Raw genomic sequence first — 24,120 nt, forward strand, 5'->3', positions numbered from 1 at the left:
ATATATATATATATATATATATGTGCATATATATATATATATGTATATATATGTGCATATGTGCATATATATATATATATGTGCATATATATGAGGAAAACCCCCAGTGATGACATTTGGGGACCTCTGAAGGAAAGCTGAACGGCGATGGTGACGTTCCTTGTTGCTCTCACATGTTGTCACCGTGCTGATGATCTCTCATTGCTCTTGAATAGGACAGCTGTGTAGCAGCAGCTGGGGGGTCTGGGACCGCCTCGTGTTCATAAGTTGTGTCCTTAAAGCCTCCTGGATTATTACGTCCTGACAGTAATGAAGAACACCGGCTCTGTGTTGTTTTTGCATTGTACAACAAAGGAAGCCAACCAAGAGGATCTCTCGTGGATCTGTGAAGCAGACCCATCACCAGCTGACTGTTGTATATCTTCATATCCTCTACTTATGTTATTTTTTTTTGGGGGGAGGGGGGCTTTTTTGAGACGGTTATGAAAAAGGAGAAAGGACACTTGCCACACATGGGCATGGAGTTTAGTTTTAGTTTTGTGCACTTGTAGCTTGAAGACATCGTGAGTGTGGTTTCAGTGCTGCCAGGTGGAGAGACTCTGACCCCCCCCCCCTCCCCCTGCCGAGGTTGGGGTGGAGAGTCGCAGTGCCTCTGGTGGAGCTGTGGATGAGTTGCATATTGTGATCTTTCTATCTGTCACAACACCTGTTTTGAATTGTTTTGCTGTATTTATATTACGCCATAAAACACTTTGAGGCTGTCGGGAGGATTCACTCCCATCAAAGGATGGAACTAAATTATTGTACATATTTTTTCGCATTGGGCTATAAGGGACAACAGATTGGGGGGGGGAAAGGCACCTTTCGGCCACATTTGCCCGTCTACATTCCCTCCAAATGTTTCATACGTTGTGTTAACTGTCCCGACACAATGTCAGAACCTCTTGTTCCTCTCGGTCCGGTCTGGGTTGCTCTCTCTTGGGCACCCTAGAAGACATGAGACAAGTCCAATCTCCACCCTTTCTCCCAGTCAGCCGCGCTCTGACTGCATCCATCCGGTTTATATGTTCGTGCTCGGGATGTTTGTTGAACGGAGGCAGAAGCTGCAGCAGAGGACAGGACGCCGTCCGCCACGAGAGGCTTTGTTTCCTATTTATTGGGGGCCATGACCGTTGGGTTTGTGTACGGCCGTCTTTGGGTCTGGCTCTAGGACCTCTGTCATATCCTGTATGATGTATATATACGGGTGTACATAGTCGTCTTCTCCCTTCCTCTCTTTGAATCCCCCCCTTTACCCTCCTCATCCTCTTTCTGTATCTCACAGCCTCCCATCATGAGGGCTGGTGTCGCCTTCATCTTACGCGTGTGTGGTTATGTTTTTCACACACAGTGCACTGTAGTCTAACAAATGTTTTTCATCATTTCTTTTATCTTTTCCAACATCTTTGATTTGATCACTTTAATCAGACGTTTGTTTCCTGTGTTGTCGTTTCTTTTGCATGTACATGTCGCTGCGTCATCTGGTGTTTTTATTTTGTAATTTTGTTTTTATAAAAAGTTTTGAAAATTTGAGAAAAGGGTCTGATCACTATCTCTCTGAGGTTAAGGACTGAAACGGAGAGATCCCACCTAACTGCTTTCTGATTGGTTATTGCCACGAGTCTGGGCGGATCCTATTGGTCGAGGCAGTCGGGATTTGAGTGATGTTGCTTTTCTAAAAAACCAGTACTGGTACTGATGGACTGAAGCTGCTCACAGCTGAGCTTTAATCATTCAAGTTAATCTGTTTGTCCTAATCCTGCCAGATAATCATATCAGAGGTGGACCACACTGACTGAATGTTATCATTTTAAATCCAGCCTCAGTGTCACTTCACTGTCCTCTTGTTTCATCCCTCATGTCCCAGTGTTTTACAGGAACTTGACATTTTGGAAAATAGGCTTTTTTGATGAACCGCAGATGAGAGGATTGATGTATGAAAGCGACCTGTTCCTTTAAAGAAGTGGGCGGTGTCTCTCTGAACTCCTCCCACTGTTTGTTTTAGGGTGTGTCTGTATCCTGTGGAGCTCCTCCCTCTTGTCCATCGCCTCTCTGTTTGTAGTTCACAACAGGGTCACATGTGGCACCGCCTGACCAATCTGACAGACTGAATAAAAAGAAAAAAAACTTGATTTCTCACAATTCCTTGTAAGAAAATGTTTTGGCAGCTGGAGAAAAAGGGCGTGGCCCATAATGTCTCGCTCTCTTTCAGTCTTTCTCCCGTTGATCTGCTTCTCCTGCTGGGTTATTATTATTATTATTATTGCTGCTGCTGCTCTGTGGCTGTTGTAATAAAAATACAAAAGATCATCAACAGGAAAAATAACAACTATGATGTGAAATAACTTCAATCAAAATAAATTGTCTGAATATGTTTCAGCTGCGTGTGGCACGTCTTCTGTTTATCTTTCTACAAGACCAACTTGTAAATTGTATCAAGTAATTATCGTTTAGTCATGACTGCAGCAGTGATGGACTAACAGGTCTGGAAGTGTTCAGTGTTCATTCTCTAATATAAACTAAATGTGAAAAGAATTAAAAATTTGGTAAATGAATCCTTACGTAATGTCGTGCAATGCAAACCAAATTAGAACTATATAAGATATATCAACGTCAGAAATAATGATCCCAACTATTTCATACTATTGAGATTCCTTGTACGTAAACATTTATACTTTTAGGTATATTTATCCCTCTCTGAGTATTTTCAACTCTATTTGCACCTTTCTTACAGAAAGATGTACTAGTAGTAGTACTACTACTACTACTAGCTCCCACAACCTAGGACCTATATCTACATTATACTACTACTACTACTATATACACGTATATACACGTGTGTACGTACGTGTACTGAAGGACCCAACAACTGGAGGGCAGGAAAGCCTGAAGACAAAGAAGCCCCTATTGCAAGGGCAGTGCGACCCCGACTTCCCTCAAAACCAGACCCACGAAAGGAAGTGGATGAAGGGGGGAGTTATCTAGAGTTGACACCTGGACCATCGAGCCGAGAGATGAGATCACCACGGACTAGCACGAGCCAGGAGAAACCCTCGAAGAAGAAAGAAACACCAACCGCCAACTCACGAGGGGTAGCAGTGCAAACCGAGGTAGAGACTCCTGTGCTAAGACGATCAGAAAACGCGGGCACGAGCCCAGCAGAGTCCTTAGGTCTGCAGAGAATGAAATACAAAAGTACCGGAGAAGGGTCCATAAGGTTCATGAGCCAGGGCCAAAGTGGGGCAAGTCTCAGAACACCGGTGAGGACACCCGAAGCGACCCATCCAGCGCCACTCACACCACCACCAGAGGAAGAAAGCGAGTCAGACTCTGCAGCCAACGACTCAGACGAGTCAGATGAAGAAGAGACGGTGCCAAGCCTGACCTCGATCGAATACGAGGCGCCCGGAGGGGTGAAAGATCTGAAGCAAGGGAGCAGAAGAGGCCCGAAAAACCCACTGCCCCTTCTGTCGGTGTACTCGGCTTCACGGGGCCTGGCCAGAGATGACCGATATGGGCCCATGACCACCAAGGACGGGAGACAGGCCTATGCTCCAGAAGTTGGTCAAACAGGCTACGATGTTCCGGAAATGTGGACGCACGACCTCGAGGGACTGAAGGGGGTAATGGTCTACGCCACAAAAGGAGAATGGGCAAATGTTCTGATGACTCCAACCTACGGCTCCCTCGCAGCCTGCACAAAGCTGACAAGTAATTTCCGCACGGGCTTCCTGGCAGTAGTGTATGATGTTATGCTACGACGGTTGAAGAAAGCAGCCTTCAAGTTGGCCCAGGAAGAAGAAAAGGCGAGGCAACAAGACATCTCGGACAGCGAAGAAGAGCAGCCGGGAGCGGGGCCGGGCTCAAAACGGAGCAACAACCTTACCACAACAGAAGGAAGCGTCGGGTTAACAGAGATGCAAGCCTCGACCCAGAGCTTTAACGAGTTCAAAAAGATCAAGGCTATGGTGGCGAACAAAGACCCGAAGGAGTCGGTACAAGAATACTTGACGCAGAAGTGGCTCATGGTGAAGTCCAGCTCCACAAATGATGAAGCGAAGAGACTGTGGTTGGCCCATGTGACGGACCAACCCATGGGACCCGAAGAAACAGCGGAACAGCACTACTGGAGATTGGTGCTGGAGGATTGCGAGGACGAGGAGTCACAGATCGAAAAAGCAAGGAAAAGCTTAGACAAAGGGCAGGGCATCAGGGTTCTCACCCAGAGCCAGGTCCATCGATTCCTGCGCAAGGCCACGGTAGAAAGCACAAAAGCAACGAACGCCAGATGGGGTCGTTGGGAAGACATCCTGCTGGACCCGGACCTCGAGATCGGCTCTGCACAGCCCGCAAGCAAGAAAAAGACGCAACCAGACGACACACCACCTGAACCGTTGGAGTGGACCCTGTACACCGACGGGTCAAGGAAAGGACAAGACGACAAGGCCTACTGGGGGTTCATTCTCAAGCAGAAAGAGAAGGAACGCTCAAGACAACGAGGCCAAGTCCCCGGTAGTGCTCAGACCGGGGAGGTAACAGCGATACTGGAAGGTCTGCTCGAATTAGAGAGGAGAAGGGTGAAAAGAGCCAGAGTAATAACAGACAGTTATTACTGTGCTCAGGCCCTTAACGAAGACCTGTCCATATGGGAAGAAAATGGTTTCGAGAGCGCTAAAAGCAAAAAAGTGGCTCACGAAGACCTATGGAGGAAAATAACCGAATTAAGGCTAACCATGGAGCTCGAAGTGGTGCACCAGAGGGCCCACATACGAGCAGGAACGCACTGGCAAGGAAACGAAGAAGTGGACCGTTTCGTCCAGATGAGACAAGTTGTCTTTGTTGGGATCGAGAAGTGGGAAGAATTGCCTAAAGGAAGGGTAGTCCCAGAAGAGAACGTGAAGGAAGTGTTGGGTCCTTCAGTACACGCACGTACACGCGCGCACGTACGTACGTACGTACGTGCACGTGCGTGTACGTACGCGCACGTGCACGTACACGCACGTACGCGCACGTGCACGTACGCGCACGTACGCGCACGCACGTACACGCACGCACGTACACGCACGCACGTACACGCACGTACGCACGCACGCGCACGCACGTACGTACGCACACGCACGTACGTACGCGCGCACGTACGTACGTGTACGTACGCACACGCACGCACGTACGCGCACGCACGCACGTACGCGCACGCACGCACGTACGCGCACGCACGCGCACGCACGTACGTACACGCACACGCACGTACGTACGCGCGCACGTACGTACGTACACGCACGTACACGCGTACGCACGCGCGTACGTACGTACGTACACGCACGTACGTACGTACACGCACGTACGTACGTACACGCACGTACACGCGTACGCACGCGCGTACACGCGCGCACGTACGTACGTACACGCACGTACACGCGTACGCACGCGCGTACACGCGCGCACGTACGTACACGCACGTACATACACGCGCGCACGTACACACGCAAAAGCAACGCACGCCAGTGCGTGCGCACGCGCACGTACGTACACGCGCGCGCACACGTACACGCACGCCCGCACACGTACACGCACGCCCACACACGTACACGCACGCCCACACACGCCCACACACGCGCGCACGCACGCCCACACACGCGCGCACGCACGCCCACACACACGCGTACGTACACGCACGTACGCACACGCACGCGCGCACGCGCACACACGCGCACGTACGTGCGTGTACGTATACAGGTGCTGGTCATATAATTAGAATATCATCAAAAAGTTGATTTATTTCACTAATTCCATTCAAAAAGTGAAACTTGTCTATTATATTCATTCATTACACACAGACTGATATATTTCAAATGTTTATTTCTTTTAATTTTGATGATTATAACTGACAACTAAGGAAAAACCCAAATTCAGTATCTCAGAAAATTAGAATATTGTGAAAAGGTTCAATATTGAAGACCCCTGGTGCCACACTCTAATCAGCTAATGAACTCTAAACACCTGCAAAGGCCTTTAAATGGTCTCTCAGTCTAGTTCTGTAGGCTACACAATCATGGGGAAGACTGCTGACTTGACAGTTGTCCAAAAGACGACCATTGACACCTTGCACAAGGAGGGCAAGACACAAAAGGTCATTGCAAAAGAGGCTGGCTGTTCACAGAGCTCTGTGTCCAAGCACATTAATAGAGAGGCGAAGGGAAGGAAAAGATGTGGTAGAAAAAAGTGTACAAGCAATAGGGATAACCGCACCCTGGAGAGGATTGTGAAACAAAACCCATTCAAAAATGTGGGGGAGATTCAGAAAGAGTGGACTGCAGCTGGAGTCAGTGCTTCAAGAACCACTACGCACAGACGTATGCAAGACATGGGTTTCAGCTGTCGCATTCCTTGTGTCAAGCCACTCTTGAACAACAGACAGCGTCAGAAGCGTCTCGCCTGGGCTGAAGACAAAAAGGACTGGACTGCTGCTGAGTGGTCCAAAGTTATGTTCTCTGATGAAAGTAAATTTTGCATTTCCTTTGGAAATCAGGGTCCCAGAGTCTGGAGGAAGAGAGGAGAGACACACAATCCACGTTGCTTGAGGTCCAGTGTAAAGTTTCCACAGTCAGTGATGGTTTGGGGTGCCATGTCATCTGCTGGTGTTGGTCCACTGTGTTTTCTGAGGTCCAAGGTCAACGCAGCCGTATACCAGGAAGTTTTAGAGCACTTCATGCTTCCTGCTGCTGACCAACTTTATGGAAATGCAGATCTATTCAGTTCTATTGTCCCTTGGCACCTGACAATAGAACCCACAGAACACATTCTACTTAAAGCTGCCGTTGAGTCACTGAAACATTATTAATGTCTCAAAGTGACTGACAGATGAGACCTTATTAAGGAATACTTTCAGACATCAAGCCAACATGCTTTCTTCATGAATAGAACACGTCATGTGACTTTGTTCCAGTGGACATGTGCAAGTGAATCAACTGGAGCAGCTTTTTCTGAGTAAATATTAATAATATATTAACAGTAATTGAATGATTTGGTAAGTTTTTTTAAATTGTGAAATGTGAATGAACAGCATGTTGAGCCTTGAGGAGACATGTTAGTACGTAGGCCTGTGGTCTACGAGTCCTCTTCATTAGAACAGTGATTTGGGCTGATCATAATCCATATACACCGTTACACTTTAAATGATCAGATCTGATTATTCTACTCAGAGTTATACTTTCAAATCCTCGACAGTTATATTTACTTTAAAACCACAGTAAATATAAGTGGTACTAGAGACGCATCGTGAATGATTAGTTTAGAACTTTCATATGGAGGGGCTTCTCTTTTAACCCCTGAAGCTTTGCCTGATAAAGAGTAAAGAAACATGTTCATGAATGATTCATATATCTAGTGCATGCTGGACCCTCTACCTTTGTTCAAACTGTAAAAGAAAAGACTGACCTTTCCAGGCTGTCCCCGACTGAAGGAAGTTGAAGCGGCGCAGACTTCAGTGCTCTTTAACTACGGATACTTCAAATCCCCGACTCTCCCAAAGCTCCTTACATTTAAAGTTCCCAACGTTGATGCTGTTTTCAGACAGGACTGATAAATACCACCTAATGCTGTTTCACATTCAATATGCAGCAACACTCAGCGTCTCACAGGTCACAGAGGTGCAGCTCTGTACAGCGGTGTGCAATGAGAGCTGAAGAACGTGCAGCCCTCTGGTGGGATGGTGCAACAGGTCAAACAAAGCCCAAGAAACCATCTGCAAAGACCATTTAGCGTCAGAAATTAAGATGAAATTTAATTAATAATCGGACAAAAACGTGGGTTGAACAATCCATCTGTAGATCGCTTCTTCCCCTTCCAATGCTGGTACGGTACACAGAACATTTCCCCCAACCAGTGAGTCATTTGACGCCAAGATGAAAAATAAGAAAGCGGTCACATTTGGCAGAGAGGAAAGGCAGCGAGTCCACGGACAGGATGGAGAAGGAAGGGCTGCAACAAAGACACCATTTAGATCCCAGCTGCAGGTACACGAGTCAGTCAATGGCCCATTTAGGAACCATGGAGGACGGACGTTCAGCAGTAGTGCTGCCATTACTGCATTATATCTATCAGTAGACCCGTCGTTTCAAAGATCATCGCCTCATGAAGGCGGACTAAGTGGACAGAAAGAGGTGGAGCGAGGGTTCAGCCTGACCACAGCACCAAAACCACTCCCAGGGTTACGCGTCACAGAGACCGAGTCTGCTGGGCTCCTGGTTTACAACCAGCAGCACGTAAACCTGACACTCATCTAGCAGGACTGTGTGCACGGACTGGATGATGGTCACTGTACCTTCTTCAGGTAGCAGTGAGAGTCTTTAACAGCCACGTTCTCTAGAACGCTGTCGCTACGTCAGCTCATAGCTCTGCACATGTTGATTTAAAGGAGAGCAAGAAGGAACAACTCGACAGAGCTTTGGGCCAAAGAAGAGGACTGTGTGTCTGAAGAGGTCTAGTCGGGACTTACAGCTCCCAGTTCAGGCTGTGTGATGTTATACTGGATCTGTTAGCCTTCTAGCTTAGCATTAGGAACCCAGCCTTAATGGAAGGGGGGTACGGCTCTTCAGTAACAACATAACCATCATCTTACTTCCAGAATAAATAAAAAAAATTATACCAAAAAAAAAAAAAAAAAAAAAAGTGTCAAATCTTACTCGATGCAGAAGAATACAAGAGAGAAACATTTACAAATAATAATACCTGCAGCGAAAGCAAAAGGTTGAGTGTGTTCTCTTTAAAAGGCGTTCCATGGAGCGATGGGAGAGTTTGAAGTATAGCAGCTGTTGTGTGAAGTGTGCTGACGACAGATGCAGCCGGTCACAACAGCTGTTCTGTGTAATTCATCTTATGTTTCTGTATACATTTTTCTTTTTATAAAATATTTTATTCATACAATCATTTCTTTAACTATAGCAACATTACTATTTAATTTTGAGTGGCAAGATATCAGTCGCACGTCACCTCATAAGAACAATAGAATATAAACAAATGCAGAAAGAAGGTATTCTGTATCCATTCGAGTACGTCTCTCGTTTTGCTTTTCAGTTCGTCCCGTGTCTGTACACCTGTCTTGTCCGTCTGTCAGTCAGTGATGAGCCAATAGGAGTATTGCTGGTCCTGGTGGGGGCGTGTGATTGGTACAGCTCTGAGCAGTGGCCTCCGCTGGCTGGCCAGCAGTAGGGCCCTGCGTGGCACAACAGGCTGGACATCAGCCGGCACTGGGAGGCCTCACGCCGGCCCGTTCACAGCTGGCTCTGAGGACACGGCACTCTGGTCCAGTCTGGGATGTGACGGGGAAAGGACACGTCCATTTTTGAGTAACAGGACAGTAAAGTATAGAAACGTTTCTCTGCTCGGTGTAGTAGAGTCACACTTACTTGGCCTCCTCGATGGGCGACATTTCCTCCAGAGGACCGTTGGGAAGCTCGACGCTGGGCCGACACTTCTCACTGCTTACAGGTGGGGAGAGGAAAAGGTTAAGACGGTCGTTTGTGTCACTAAAGGAACAATATAAGATGGAGACGAGTTGATATTCCTCATCTGAATGAGACACTAAATCAACAGGATCTACAGGACAGGACAGTGCCTGGGAAACGTATGACAGATGTATCCGGTGGATCCACTCTGCTGTAGCGCTGCATGCTGTATGGAGCGCAGACTTTTACACAATTCATAAATGTAAATGCTGAATTAACTAAATCTGTATTTACATGATGCATTCAAAAGTAAAAAAGCTCAATAAAGTGAATTTATTTTACTCATGAATCTTTGTACCACATTGCACCTCACAACTCATCTGCCTCCTGATGTCTGTAGACACCGACACATCCTAGACAGGGCTGTACGATATCATGCAACTGAACATTTCCGAATGAGCAGCGCTGAAGACCGCCGTCTGAGCACACGCCTTCTTTTCTTTGTGTGTGTGAGTGAGTGTGTTGCATCTGACCCTGTTTTGGGACAGCAGGCTGCGGCTGAGATGTTGACACCCGTTCTCTCCGAATCCACACACTCCACTACTGAAGAGGCACTCTTCTCTTCATCGCTGCATCACACACACACACACACACACACACACACACACACACACACACACACACACACATCAATACCATAGGAGGTGACCCGCACAGAAACACACAGAACACAGTGAGATGTGCACGGTGACGCATGCTGGACGGACACAGTAAAAACAAAGGATGGAGGGTGTTGAAATGGAGCATGTAGGAGAAGCATCAAAATGTACAGCAAATGGAGAAAGTCAACTGTTTGGGATGTCATAGGATGCTGTTGTTTTGTAGTTACAGAGCCAAACAGTAGGCAGGCCTACCAAACCATTTGGACACCGATTAGACCCAAATTACCAGCCGTCAGTCTTGCTTTGTCTCAAGAACCACCAATAACCTTGATGAGGCCTCAATCAAAGCAAAACGCCCACAAACATCCAGATAGAAGCTACGCTGTGAGACAGTGCACACTGATGCAAGAACAATAAAACTTCTGGTTAGAGACACGATATCATTCATACCAGTATCTGAGTACTCGGTTGAGAGTAGTCTCATTAACAAATAGAAATCTTTAATGTAATTTCATTTACAAACAGGGACACGACGTCATCAACGTCACTGCTCAGAAGAAAAGCTTTGTTCTTCAGAAATAACTTTCATAAGTTACTGAAATGATGAACCATGTGCTTCTATAAGTGCTTCTCTTTTATACTTCACAAAGTCCTATTTGATGGAATAGCATTTTCGTTCAATTTGTGTGATTAAAAGTAATAGTGGATGATTATTATTATAAATGTCATTGTCATGTTATTCCTCTTAACCATTATGTCAATATGCGGTCAAAACATACCATTATGATCTCAATGACTTGTGTGTGTGTGTGTGTTCGGTGAGGGCGTGATGACCCGTCAGTCAGTGCCTGCTGTCTAGACACACACACACGTCCAGTACTGGGACTGTTTGCACATTAGAATTTGTTGAGCAGTTTCACATTCAATTTGGACATTTGAATCTTAATAACTCACAATCTTAAAATGGAGACAATAACTGAGGAACCAGTAGAACTGTGGAGTCGTAGGACACTTTCACACTATAGTCCGCTTTAATCCGGTCGGCTCGTTGAGAACAAAGCCATAAACTAGTAAACTCACTTGGACAACACCTTTGGTAAGAACACATGCAGAATGGAGATAATGAAATAAAAACAAACAAGGAGCTGAAACCAAAAAAGAAGATCAAAATTGGGAAAGAAAAGTTGGTGGTTGACGTGACAACAAGACTACATCACGGCTGCAGGCTGATCTCTGATTGGCTGTACATACCGATAAGATTTCAAAACTCTGAAGAAGACCACACCCACAACGCACAGCAAGAGAGAGAGGAGGGGAAGCTCAGGTTGTAAGTGTCACTCAGGTCATCACACAGTTGTTAGACAGACAGACAGAATAATGCAGCATCAACACGGGACAGAGGACAGCAGCTGGAAACCTGAGGACTCCACTATGGGAGCTCTGACACACGGAGGAGTGGAGTCAGTAGTGGGAGTCGGCGGGGGGCTGTAGTCAGGTTGTGTGCGCAACAGGAAGTATGAGGTTAGCAGGAACATAGCTACGCTGAAGAAATCCTACAACAAGCCGGCCCCCTGCTGGTTAAAGTGGAGGGCATTAGCCCCGATGCTAGCAACAACTCCAGCCAAGGCTCACTTTAGTTAGGCGACCTTTAAATATAGACATATATTTCATAGCGTGAGAGATGCTTTCTACTTTTATAGCCTAAGTGTTCCACAGAAGTGTTATCAATATCAGGAACATTTCAAACTAAAATGGTTCAAACCGAACCTTCCAGTGGGACATTATGTAGAGGGCGCTTCATACTCTCAATATAACTTAAAGCCTAAATACATAATCAGTGACCAACACTTAATCATGTCTCCTTTATGTGCCATTCTGTTACGGGAGCTATGACCACCACATATTACCAGACAGTGAGAGAACGAGTGAGACAGCTGGACTCGTCGAAGCAGAGCTCTGGCACTTTAGTCTCATCCTGACCGAGAACCTGGCTCTGCTAGTCTGTGTTGGCATTTTGATGCACGGATGGGAGGAGGGGAACAAACTGACGGGGAGTCCATTCGAATGAGGAAGAACAAAGCAAGCTGGTGGGAATCTGGTGAAAAGTGGGCCTCTGGATATTGTGCTGAGAACAAATGTCTCAGAACGAGTGTTTCTAGTGTAGAGTCACACTGCAGCCACTATGGGGATTCTGTCCACAAGATCAAACTAAATGCACAGCATTGGTGGGCCGACGACTCAAACTCAGGTCAACTATTTTAGTAAACACTCCAAAGAGATGCGTTTGAATGGCTAATGAGTAATGAGACACATCTGGAGTAGCCACTCTGGGAAACACCATATTGTAAGAGTGAATTGCAGCAATCCCCTCCTGGGTTTCATAAGACCAGGACGACAACTTAACTGTAGCACAGAGCGCCATGTTGTGATTCTTTGTGTATATACATGTTTGGCGAACCTCTTGAAGACGGCGGTCTCAGTCTTGGCGTCGACAGTGAGGCTGACCGTCTCCTTCATGGAGCCGTTGATGACCGTCTCCGTGATGCTGCGCTGCTCACAGGAAGCCGTTTCCTCCTCCGCTTTAGGTCTCCCACAATCCTTAGCTGAGGTGGAGGAGGGAGAAGCCACACTGGTACCCAGCCAGCCATCACAATCTGGGGGGGGACAATAGGTTCAGATCTGAACACCTGAAAGACTCATCAGCTACCCGGACATTAGGGCTCATCTCTCCTACTAATGTGACTTTGGGTTATTTAGAGCTTGTGTGACATCATACACATCAGTGTGTCCAGGTGTAGCTCATCACAGTGGGACACAGATATGCACACTTCTCACCTTCGGGCTGCATGGGGGCGTTGACCCCCAGAGGGTCCATTGTCTCTAAGCTGGTCTCCATAGCAACAGGAGAGTTGCACCTCAGAGGGTGTTTGGGGCTGAAAGAGAGCAACTCCTGTTTATGAAACACTCAAAGACAATGAGCTGCAGCACTGCAGGCTCACACCCACAAACTGACCCAGAGTCTGTTGGGACGTCCTACCTGATGGGGGTGAAGTTGGAGAAGTCAGCCCAGCCTGTTTCAGAGTTGGCAGGAGGAGAGGTGGCGCTCCACGCTGCCTCTGGGACGTCTTCTGTAGAAGAGGGGGAGGAGGGCAAAGCAGCGGGGGCAGCAGGGTTGTTGGGGCTGGAGGCCGGAGCTGTGGATGTGCCCGTGTCCATGGGGATGTCATCAAAGTTGGCCGTCCACACAGGCCCTAAAAGATAATGATTATAAAAAACAACATGAAATCAGTGGGAAAAAGTACGGTGTTGAACGCACCGCCGCCCCTACGTGCATGGACAGAAAACAGTTATTTCATAAACCATCAGCACCGTGTGCAAAAACCTAAACTGAAAATAAACCTAATCACAGTTCTTACATCAGCCCTGAACCCACGGCCCCAATTTAGTTCATTGTGAATAATGACTGAATGAACTGGGCTGAATCTTATCTGAATCCTAAACCCCCGTCCAGGCAAAAGTAGTTCTTACTTGGGTTCACCTTTACAGTTATGTCCCTCGGGTTGATATGTAGTAGTCTTGGGTACACCAACCTGTGTCGACTTCCATCCGGTCGTCGGTGCTGGGGTTGGAAGCTTCAAACGGATCTCTCTTCCCGTCCTCCTCCTCCGAGTCGGTGCTTTCCTCGCTGTCCGTGCTGCCTGAACTCCTGAGACGGACACGCACATCAAATGTTACTTCTAATCCACGTCTGACTTCATCTCATTACTGCTTCTACAAAGTATACAGCGCTGGCAGTTAATGATTGATTTAATCACGGGCTGACCTTCTGTTAACTATCTGACGTCAACATATTCTCAAGCATTAACTACTCAAGTTAAATCTCCTCCATGGAGCTCACATTTGGGATGATTTGTTGCTTCTGTGCACCAGAGCGCTGGTGTTTCCATGAGCACCCCACATGTATAGAAACTACTTCTATATCAAAACAGACCATCTTCTTGCCGATGGTCTTGTTTACTTATGTCAGTTTTACATTAAGACCGTTTCATAACCATTGTCCTAACTTTAACTGTGAAATGTTTGGGTCACTTGTTGAGTAACATTTCACAAATGTCACGATAGCATTCAAACGTCTGGGTATTTTATAGACAAAATCCATAAGTGATAAAACGATGAGCGATGAACCAATCATTTATTAAAAAGTGTTAGTCGTCTCTCTAGTTCTTCCACAGTGTGCTCAAGTGTGCCAACTTGACGATTCTTGTACTTTGTGCAACCAAACACACCGGATTCATTATAGACGATTTAAATGTACTTTCTAAAGTAGAAGGATGATGACTTCAAGGTGTTACAATCATCATTGAAGTACATTCAGTGCGAAAATTAAAGGGGACCGTGTTGAGTGTTGGGAACAAAAAGAAGAAACCTCAAACCCTTAGAGGACAGAGGCAGTCGTATGCTGTACAGATTGTAAAGCCCTATGAGGCTAATTTGTGATTTTGGGTTATACAAATACATTTCCTTTAATTGAGAAGTAAGGCCATTTCTGAATGGTGACAACATTCTGGCAGGTCCACACTACTTCAAAGGACGGTTGAGACTTGGTTTTGACGTTATGGGTAAAATCACGTTCAAGGCTCAATGAGCGTCCACAGTCTATAGAAGGACAAACGTCTGTGTTTAACTGACCTGGGGCGTCTCTGTGCTTCTGGTGCAAAGGTGACATCTTTCTCATCCCAGATATCCTCCTCGTCTGAACCGGCATCTTCAAACTGCTGGATTTTCTCCTTACAGCGCGCCTCAAACAAAGCTATATTTGCCTGTGGAGACACACAGGGGCCACACACTTAGACACTCGAGACTCTTTCTACATCTACAGCACGTCCACACACAAACTAGGGCTACATCCTACAGAACAAAGGCCTCTCAAGACCGCACGCAGACATTAACATGTACACCTCCAGTACCCTAGCACAACAGCAGGCCTCACACACAATATCTATGTACGCACATTAACAAACAATGGGACAGTATTTGATCAAATGCAGGCTAGAACAACGTCATCGTCTCACTCTGTTAACAGTGATCTCAGTAAATACAAAAACATGCCATATTGACAGAACACATTTTAATTTGTTCTATGATCGTTTTACTCTCTCCTCTCATTGACTATGTATGAATTCAAGATTAATAATCAAAGTACTTACACTTTCATTTGTATTCAGAGAAAAATTGATGTCTGATATTCTATCAAAGGGAATACTGCAACGTTAAAGAGAACAGAGTTTAGTTCAGTTAGGCATCCACAGATACGGAGACACAGACAGACATGTTCAACGCTGAAGGGACGACCAACTCTAGCTCACGCCATGCAGCTCCATGGTCACATAGAGACAGTAACGGGTTGAAAACTGGCAAAACAGAAAAGAGTCCTACATGGACCCTGGGAGACAAAGAAAGCCAAAATAGACACTTTCAACATCGCTTAACGGATGGCAAGGTTTCCATTACACAACGTGTAACATTTTAAATAGTTGATCAAACATTTGGGGGAATTATTTGCCATTTTACACAAAGTCAGATGAGAATAATATCAGCTCAAGGATTAGCCTAGCTTAGCACAAAGACTGGAAGCAGAGAAAAAATGCTATCAGGGTTCTTTAGAGAGTGAAAACACAGCTCATACAAACACACACTAAAGCTGGACAGAGATCAGGGCCGCAACTAGAAATGATTTTCATTATCAGTTAATCTGCTGGTGTGCATTTGACACAACATGAATACATTTGTTCAGAATATATAGTGTGTTATTGTGATTAGCAAGCCATGGAACCTTTCACACAGTCAGAAATAATGTTCATCCCGGTCATCGTTATTATTGTGAGACAGAACTTTCCCGTCAGGCAGTGTGCAGTAATGCTTCTACTCAGGGACCTTTGGGGAGCAGGCCGGATACGTCTACATGAAATATTTTATCTTCCTTAACGTTCATGATTAGAAAGAAGTCGACAGATACCGGTACAATCTCCAGAGTAAAGGACTCGCCGATCAGCAGCCGTGCAGGAGAGACGCTCCACATGGCGCTGGGATTTTATAACTAGCGGTGATCAGTCTGCACAGTTATACTTTTTGACTGTGTGAAGATGCAAAGTCTCACAGGACAGCATGGTTTAAAGAGCAGTTACTCGTTGGAACTACTTTCTGAACATGGTGGGAAGGTGAATTGCTTCACATTTGACTGAGCTACATGAGCAGTTTCCCCACGCTTCTAGTTTTTGTGCAGAGTCAGGCTAATACCATCCGGGGCCTGTGTAGGAGCTGAAAGTCTTTAAGTAAGCTCATCTGACTCTGGTAACAATGCTCGTTTTCTTTTCAATCCAAATGTTTGCTTTTAGAAAGCTCTGTCAGAAGTTCAGAGATTACAAACAGCTAGAGAAGCTTCCACCTTCAGAGGGGAACAAAGTGAATGAGACTGTGATAAGCTAATAAACAGAAGCACTGAAGACCAAGTTAGGTTATGAGTAAAGCTGAAGTCCTATCCACACATGGACCCAACTAGCTCCAGTGCCATCATCTCATACCAGCCTAGAACCTCCACACACTGGAACGTCTCCATCTAGCCACCCTATTACCATTACCCAAATGGCACATTTCTACTACAGTTGTACGCCACTTTACTCTTCATTTCACCTTCGGACTTGTGCATTCATGATAACTGGAAAGTATCTGACCTGTACGCAATGTGTTTTGTAAAACACAGCAGGGGTGCATATGATGTGCAGTGAACATTAGTTCAGGCCTTATAGAGATAGATAGATAGATGGATAGATAAATAGATGGATAGATGGATAGATAAATAGATAGCTAGATATCACATCCTCTTCTTGTCGACGTTAAAGACCAAGTCAGATACGTTCCAGACATCTCGACTGCACAGATGGAAGACCAGCAGACAGACCTCAACCAGAGTGGGAGCATCATCAGGCACACCAATACAACAGTTCTTCAACCTCTCATAGTTCCCCTTAACATCCCCTTTACATGAAACAGCATCAGAAATGTTGCTGTGTGTTCAATCTACCATTTCAACCGTGTACTATTGACGGTTACTAGTGATTACTAGTGAGTCAAAGTCTTTTAGTAGGACAGATCCTCCAGACTTTGCATCTTTAGAGATGTAGACATGCATCTTAACCTATTGGAGATTTAATGTGTGCGAGTGAAAAACTTTTGTAAAACAATTAAAAGAAAAGAGAATAAATGTGAGGACCGGAGGAGCGTTTGTATTGGTGTACTGCTCGTCTCATTTTGTCTGATATTCCTAAACCCAACATCGAGGTAAAGAGAGAGAGAGGCACTACTTCAAACCACAAACGGTTTAAAGTGAAGCAGACATTTGAAATGATTGATCAACTAACAGCCATCTCCAACAGCCCACAAGCATTGCACAAGATTATACCCAAACCAGCTCGCCCTACGGAAGAAGGAAAGGGACAGCGCACGACAACACCAGAGCTGGATATTATGGATTCTTCTCTTTAAGCCAGATCTTCTATTTACTATGGCAGCCACATCAAAGAGGAAATAACCTGGGAGGTGATGGCATTAGTTTTAATGCCCGAGCAGAATGTCTGCTTGGGCAACAGCCGTCCCCGTCATTGCTCTTTTTCTGTAGCAAACTGGAAAAATAAAAACGGTATCTGTTCCAATCATAACTTCAGAACTATCTAAATTATGCTGCACAACATTGAGATGTGAATGTCAACAAGAAAGCTTGGAATAGGAATCAAACCATGTTCTTGTGTTATGATATGTCATAACAATGGGGCAGAGAATGAAGCACTTTTCTATCCCAAGTGATTGTCAAATGAATGTGCTATTATTGAATGAATACATGATCCCGCCCCACCAGCTTTGTGATGTCGTAGGTGCCCTGTCCCTTCAGTGTCACACAGCAGTATTTAGACAGCAGCTCCAGTAGGCAGGATGAGTACTCACTCCACAACATCGTCCTGATCAGCAAACTCTTCGTCATTGAAGCCGAACTGCTCAATAAAATTGGACGTCATTTGTTGCATCTGATAATCAGAAAAGGCCTGGCAAAACCCAGGACCAACGATAATGATATAGTCTTGGCTCTACACAAAGCTGGTCATTACTTGCAGTACAGAAAACAGCAAATACATTTACATAGTAAAGAAATGTGTAACATGTAGGCTAGACCGGTTAATAGCTAAAGAAAATAAGCAAAAACATGCATTTACAGTCAAATGCCAAAATGCTTTTACATTAGTTTAAGAACAATATCAGACAATTCTATTTGATTTAAAGCAACTGTAAAGTCTCCTAAATAACATTAGTAGTTAAGTTAATGAATTGAGAGACTAATGAATACGTGTAGCTGAGCTGGGCCTGCCTTGTGTGTGTGTGTGTGTGTGTGTGAGTGTAGGTCTTACTTGTTGCAGAGAGGAGTCCTGGTGAAAGCCACTGTCTTTGAAGTCCACCTCGTCATCACTGGAGGAATGGATGTGGTGTGTATTGACCTACAGAAAGAGATGAAGCTCTCTTCACCGTGTGCATTCTACGCAACAGGCACAACTGTCCCAACATTGTGTGCTAGCATATATCACTTGATATTAGCTTGTGCTATCCTAATATAAAGCTTTCTGAATATGTGCAGTGGAAGAGAAGGGTCTGTACTTTAGAGTCACGGTTTCATTTCAAATGAATGTGCTGGACTACAGAAACAAAACAAAAGATGGCACACTGTCGAAATAACAGCCCAGTACACCCAACACGTATAGCAAAATAAAAATTAAAGCTTGACGTCAGTGCTGATGTCCGTGTGGTTACTCACCAGGTCAACAGTGTTTCTCTTGTTTGTGTCAGACAGCTGCCCAGAAATAAAGGCCTCCCATTTGTCTCTGTCCTCTGCTGGGAGCTCTGTGTCACACAAACACATCTTTACATACTGTACAGAACTTCAGGAATGATGCTCTCATGTCCACTAGTTATGTGGTGTATAAACACAATCACTAGGACAGAGCCTAGTGATGCCACAGGAAGAGTTACCAAGACCAACACTACTTCACAGTCAATCGACTCACATTGGAAGTCAAAGATGAAGCTAATTTGCAAAACAGATGAGGCCAGAGAGCTCTGAGCCCTCAGACAGAAGCGAGTCCTTACCAGAGATGAGCTGTTGTATCTGTGGTCCATTCGGGCCTTTGTCACAGTTATGAACTATAGAGTTGGCTATTCTGGTCAGGTGACCCATATAGCCTCGTCGGCGACCACCTTCTGCCCTAAAACAAACGCATCAACACAATCATGAGGACGTCCCATTACGAGTCATTACTCGGACCACTAAACCCAAGCGCCAGTCTCCTAACAATTCTGAACCATGACCAGCAGTGACACTAAAGGAGCAACGGACTTATGGTTTTGTTGTGGACTCTTTCCTACTTCGGGCTCAACATGCTTTAAGAGCTTTAACCTCTCACACACCACAACGACGACGAGTGTACAGGGGCCGTTTTTACACTTCGTGTGGATAGCGCACACATGCTTTACCACCTACTCTCCTCATCCCTTTGTGTGTGTAGACGCACCTTAAAGTCACGTTTGTGGGCAACCGCTACCTAAATGGCGGCGTTTGCTGTCTCGGCGCATTAAGCCTAGTTCATACTCACCGTAGTGAAGCCGGCGCGAGGGTTAGGAAAATGACGTAGCCGTAGTCGCAGCCCTTGGTCATGCAACTCTGAATTTTCAGAACTTGACTGTTCACTGATAAAAGCACTACTGACACGTGTAGAGATTATACAAAAGGAGGTCAATTTGTTTTCAGATGCTTTAGAAACCAGTGGTCTCACAAATCTACATTTGAGGAAATATTTTGAGGCAAGTCAAATTGTTTACAGGATATTCAACCTTCGTTTCTTTAGAATACAAGTAGTCCATGAATATGAGATATCAGATTACAGATAAGTACAACTCCTCCTCGGCATTGTGGAGGTTGGTTTACGATTTCATTCCTTTTCTTTTCACTTCCTAATAGTTCATTTAGTTTGTACGCCCTCTGGCGTTTTAGATAACAATGCAACAAACAGCGCATAGAGTAAAAGGCCTTCTGCGGAGGCAAGCGCAACTATCAAGAAAGCTTTACGCACCGCAAGCAGAGCACTGCATACGGACATAATGCCCCCAAATATTGGGGTCCAGCCATAACTCTACTACAGCAAATGATAACTTCATGACGCATAGTTACACCTGGACAAAGACATTTGCAGCAGATTATAATACTCACTGTTCCTTCTCATTGGAGCTCCAGGCCTCTATGATTCTCTGAATAAACTGGCACTTTTGAAACAGCTGGTGGAAGAAAATATGAGGACATTAAACAACCACTTCGGCGTGCCATCATGTAGTGATGTAGTGCAGACTGCTGCTGTGTCTGCACTGACACACACACTGACATAAATACCTAATATACAGCCTTCACTATTTGCCGTATTTTCATAGTGACTCGTGTCTTTCTACACAGAACATTCTCAGCCTCCGAAATAAACTCATTATGGCAGCATTACCCAGATTACCTGTGGAAATGTGTCACATAAGGCTACTGTCATTACCACTGCATTTGTCCAATTTCACATTAACTGCATTATTGCGTTTACACTGAACGTACATTGTTACCTATATAAAGACAGCTTTAGCTTGCTATAGACCTAGAGGTAAAAGCTTGTGCAGAACCTCAACAATTACATCACACAGTGAGAGATTTAAGAAGCGATTGACAGATCAGAATCAGCTCTTTTTCGCTCATTATTCTAATCTTACATGTTTGATGAGGATGCTCTCCCTGGCGTTGTCCTGCTCCGTGTCTGGCTGGATGTCAGTGGGGGCGGGAGGCATAGCCAGAATCATGGCTGTGCAGATCTCCACTTGAATGTGGAGGAAGTTGTTCCAGATGTATTTGAAATACATATCCTGTGGAGCAAAACAAAACGGAGACATTAAGAAATGGTTTGGTTATTCTGATAGTGATCTTTGCTTTAACAGATTACTACACAAAAAGTCTGTTTTTCTAGTTTTTGTATGATCTTCCCTTCAGTTGTTCCTGATATGTGGTCACAGTGACAAACAGACAGTTGAACATCATTATCTAAACCTCTATGTGAACCAAAAGCAAGTAAAGGTGATTGAAGGCAAAACCACAGGAAGAACAGCAGGTAAATGAGGTGCACCATCACTTGATGTAGGTACATTATCTACATACTGTTCACATCAGAGCCCATCTACATCTTCACATCACGCTGTTGTGAATCAGTTTCTCACAGTTGTACATTACCAGATCTCAGTAATGAAGGCAGTGAATTGAATAACACAACAGAGATGATAGTAGAAATGACGGCCAAGATTACCAGCGTCATTTTTGAACTTCAGATAACTGAATCATGAAATTCAAATCCAGCATTAAATCAGTTTAACGCATTTTAATCCTTTCAAATCCCTCATCAAATGTCATTAGGTTAACCCCACTAACAAGTAAAGAAGGCAGAAACAGGACCGCTCTTAGTGGCAGGCAGCCTAACTAATGCTTCATGTTCTACTAAGGGAGGCAATGGTCTCGGAGGGAAAGTTAGTGTATTTGTTTGCATTTTAGAAAATATTTTGTTTACCTGCGACTACAACCTGAAAACGAGCAGAATACAGTTGTGTGAAAAAGTGTTTGCCCCCTTCCTGATTTCTTATTTTTTTCTAATATTTAAATTTGTTTGATGATCTGAAACATTTAAGTGTGACAAACATGCAAAAAAATAAGAAATCAGGAAGGGGGCAAACACTTTTTCACATAACTGTATATGAACTGTGAAAGTGAGGAGATATTAAAGATTTAACTTTTTAGCTTGGACCATAACAAATCTGGGTATTTTGCACACAGGTGTGGCTTTATGAGGACGACACACACTGTTCTATGAGATATGTGGACATGGCGACAATTGTTGATCTATTGCCTTCAGGTGCAGAGATCACAAAAACAAACTTACAGGGCTCATACTGTGACCCATAGCCGTGTTGAATTAGATAAACTGTACTACAGACTGTTTCCTCATGCCAAGTATGCCTGATGAAGACATGATGGAGACATGACGTAGCTGCACTCAAAAGTGTAAGTTTTATTCGGGCAAAAAGTAAAGACAAAACATATACAGTACTTGAAAAAATACTACTGAGCATATGTAACTTAGAACGCAATCTCAGATTGAACTCTTGCAGCTCTGTCACAGTTGTGACCCGTCAGCTTCAGTTACTGGAGATCAGATCCAAGATCTTACTTTAGTAAGTTTGTAACTGGGCAGTAAGAAAGGAAAGAAGGGATATTACTCACTAGTATGACTCCCAGTGTGTTGAGGTTGATGAGTTCTGTGTTGATGCTGTGCGTGTTGCTCTGCAACAGACTGGCCACCAGTCTGACCACATTGAGCCTGGTGTTGCCCACAGGAGGGTCCAGCACCCCCCACGTCGTCTTCATCACATTGGCCTGTTGGTTGAGAATAAACTCTGCACAATAAATCCACAACAGACTGGGATACGCCTCTACCGATGACTGAATACTTATAGCAGTGGTCCCCAAACTAAGGCCCGCGGGCCGGATACGGCCCGCCTCCACATTTGGCCCGGCCCCCTGAACAATACCAGAGACGCATTATGATTTTTTTTCAGTCTGGCCACGCAAATCCTAGACTAGCCCCTGTCAAATAGAATGGAATAATGGCGAAAAGGTTAGGTAAGAGAAAAATTGATTCAGAATGCAGGGTATTTAACCTGCAGTGGTCAAACGATTATCTTTTTGTTCAATGCAAAGAAAAGGCTGTTTGTCTCATCTGTCAAGAGGCGGTGGTGGTATTCAAAGAATACAATCTGTGCCGACACTATGAATCCCGTCACAAAGACAAGTATGATAACTTGCAAGGCCAAATGCGAGTAGACAAACTCTCAAAGCCAAAAAGTGGACTATTAGCTCAGCAGAATACATTTGTACGCCAAGCTGACCCCGGCCCCCATCAGAGAAGGGAAAAGTTATGTGGCCCTCACAGGAAAAAGTTTGGGGACCCCTGACTTATAGTATGTGGTGTACTGTCACATACTCCTCTTCAGCTGCTTTGTAACAACATACTCGTTCAAACTAAACTGAAAGCAGCTGATAACGGGTTAATAAAGGATCACACAGTCCCACGCAGAATGCAGCATTGTAACTTCAGTCAACAAGACATTTAAAACTGCTTTTTACCTTTGGGGGTTCCAGTAGCAGCTGGTGAAAGTCTTTGAGTCGGGGTCTCACAGCCTCCAGGATGCTGTGGTTGACTGAGAATGAAGGGTGGGACATCCCAGGGGGGCAATCCATATGACCCTCAAACCTACAACGTAGAAAGTCAGAACCTGGTGAACTAGCTCACGGAGCACAGCGCGGTAGTGCCAACTCTTTGGGACTGTGCCTAAAGTTACGGACAGAGAAAGCAGTTAGGAACCTGATATTGAAGCATATGTCTACATTGCGCGTTCTCCTAACCGCCATGAAAGTAGGGGGAACATTTACGGTAATGATGGATGTAGGCAGACAGGAAAAGTAGATTCTATCTAAAACACGTAGACTTTAAGAGTTCTTAATGTGAAGTGATTGGTAACTATTTCTTGGTGATTTATGAACACATGCCACACTTCAGGTGCCATCACTTTGAGCGTTACCTCCAAGCAAAGCGGTTTGAATAATCTGGTTGTTTACAACCCGTTTGATCATGTGACTGCTCACGTTTCTGTCAGACAAGCATTGTTGCCGTGTTCACAGAACGCATTGCTTTTGAGAGTAGTTATCTGTGACAATTAAACTATGCAAATACAATATTGTATACAGTGTAATACTGCATCAAACCACAAGGACATATATATATATACACATATATACATATACA

General features: G+C 44.9%; 1 protein-coding gene across 4 annotated transcripts in view; it reads right to left on the reverse strand.

Annotated features, from left to right (window-relative positions):
• Positions 1–8,931: 8,931 nt before the first annotated feature.
• ppp6r3 (protein phosphatase 6, regulatory subunit 3) overlaps positions 8,932–24,120 on the reverse strand; it is a 24,270-nt gene continuing 9,081 nt past the window's right edge. The window contains exons 9-26 of one of the 4 annotated variants that reach the window (XM_031868126.1): positions 23,442–23,568; positions 22,539–22,691; positions 20,987–21,136; positions 20,454–20,518; positions 19,337–19,452; positions 19,005–19,090; positions 18,604–18,690; positions 18,146–18,192; positions 15,355–15,409; positions 14,837–14,967; positions 13,738–13,853; positions 13,185–13,398; positions 12,983–13,080; positions 12,606–12,801; positions 11,399–11,416; positions 10,019–10,114; positions 9,447–9,518; positions 8,932–9,349 (exon numbers count right to left, since the gene is read on the reverse strand). In XM_031868126.1, coding sequence (XP_031723986.1) covers positions 9,298–9,349; positions 9,447–9,518; positions 10,019–10,114; positions 11,399–11,416; positions 12,606–12,801; positions 12,983–13,080; positions 13,185–13,398; positions 13,738–13,853; positions 14,837–14,967; positions 15,355–15,409; positions 18,146–18,192; positions 18,604–18,690; positions 19,005–19,090; positions 19,337–19,452; positions 20,454–20,518; positions 20,987–21,136; positions 22,539–22,691; positions 23,442–23,568 — 1,879 coding nt within the window. In that variant the 3' untranslated portion in view covers positions 8,932–9,297. Of the gene's footprint in view, positions 9,350–9,446; positions 9,519–10,018; positions 10,115–11,398; positions 11,417–12,605; positions 12,802–12,982; positions 13,081–13,184; positions 13,399–13,737; positions 13,854–14,836; positions 14,968–15,354; positions 15,410–18,145; positions 18,244–18,603; positions 18,691–19,004; positions 19,091–19,336; positions 19,453–20,453; positions 20,519–20,986; positions 21,137–22,538; positions 22,692–23,441; positions 23,569–24,120 lie in introns of all 4 variants that reach the window. The other 3 variants (XM_031868125.1, XM_031868123.1, XM_031868124.1) reach the window with 3 other exon arrangements.

The sequence above is a fragment of the Anarrhichthys ocellatus genome, unplaced genomic scaffold (genome assembly GCF_004355925.1).
Source record: "Anarrhichthys ocellatus isolate YVR2014 unplaced genomic scaffold, GSC_Weel_1.0 scaffold41, whole genome shotgun sequence".
NCBI classification, from domain to species: Eukaryota; Metazoa; Chordata; class Actinopteri; order Perciformes; family Anarhichadidae; genus Anarrhichthys; species Anarrhichthys ocellatus.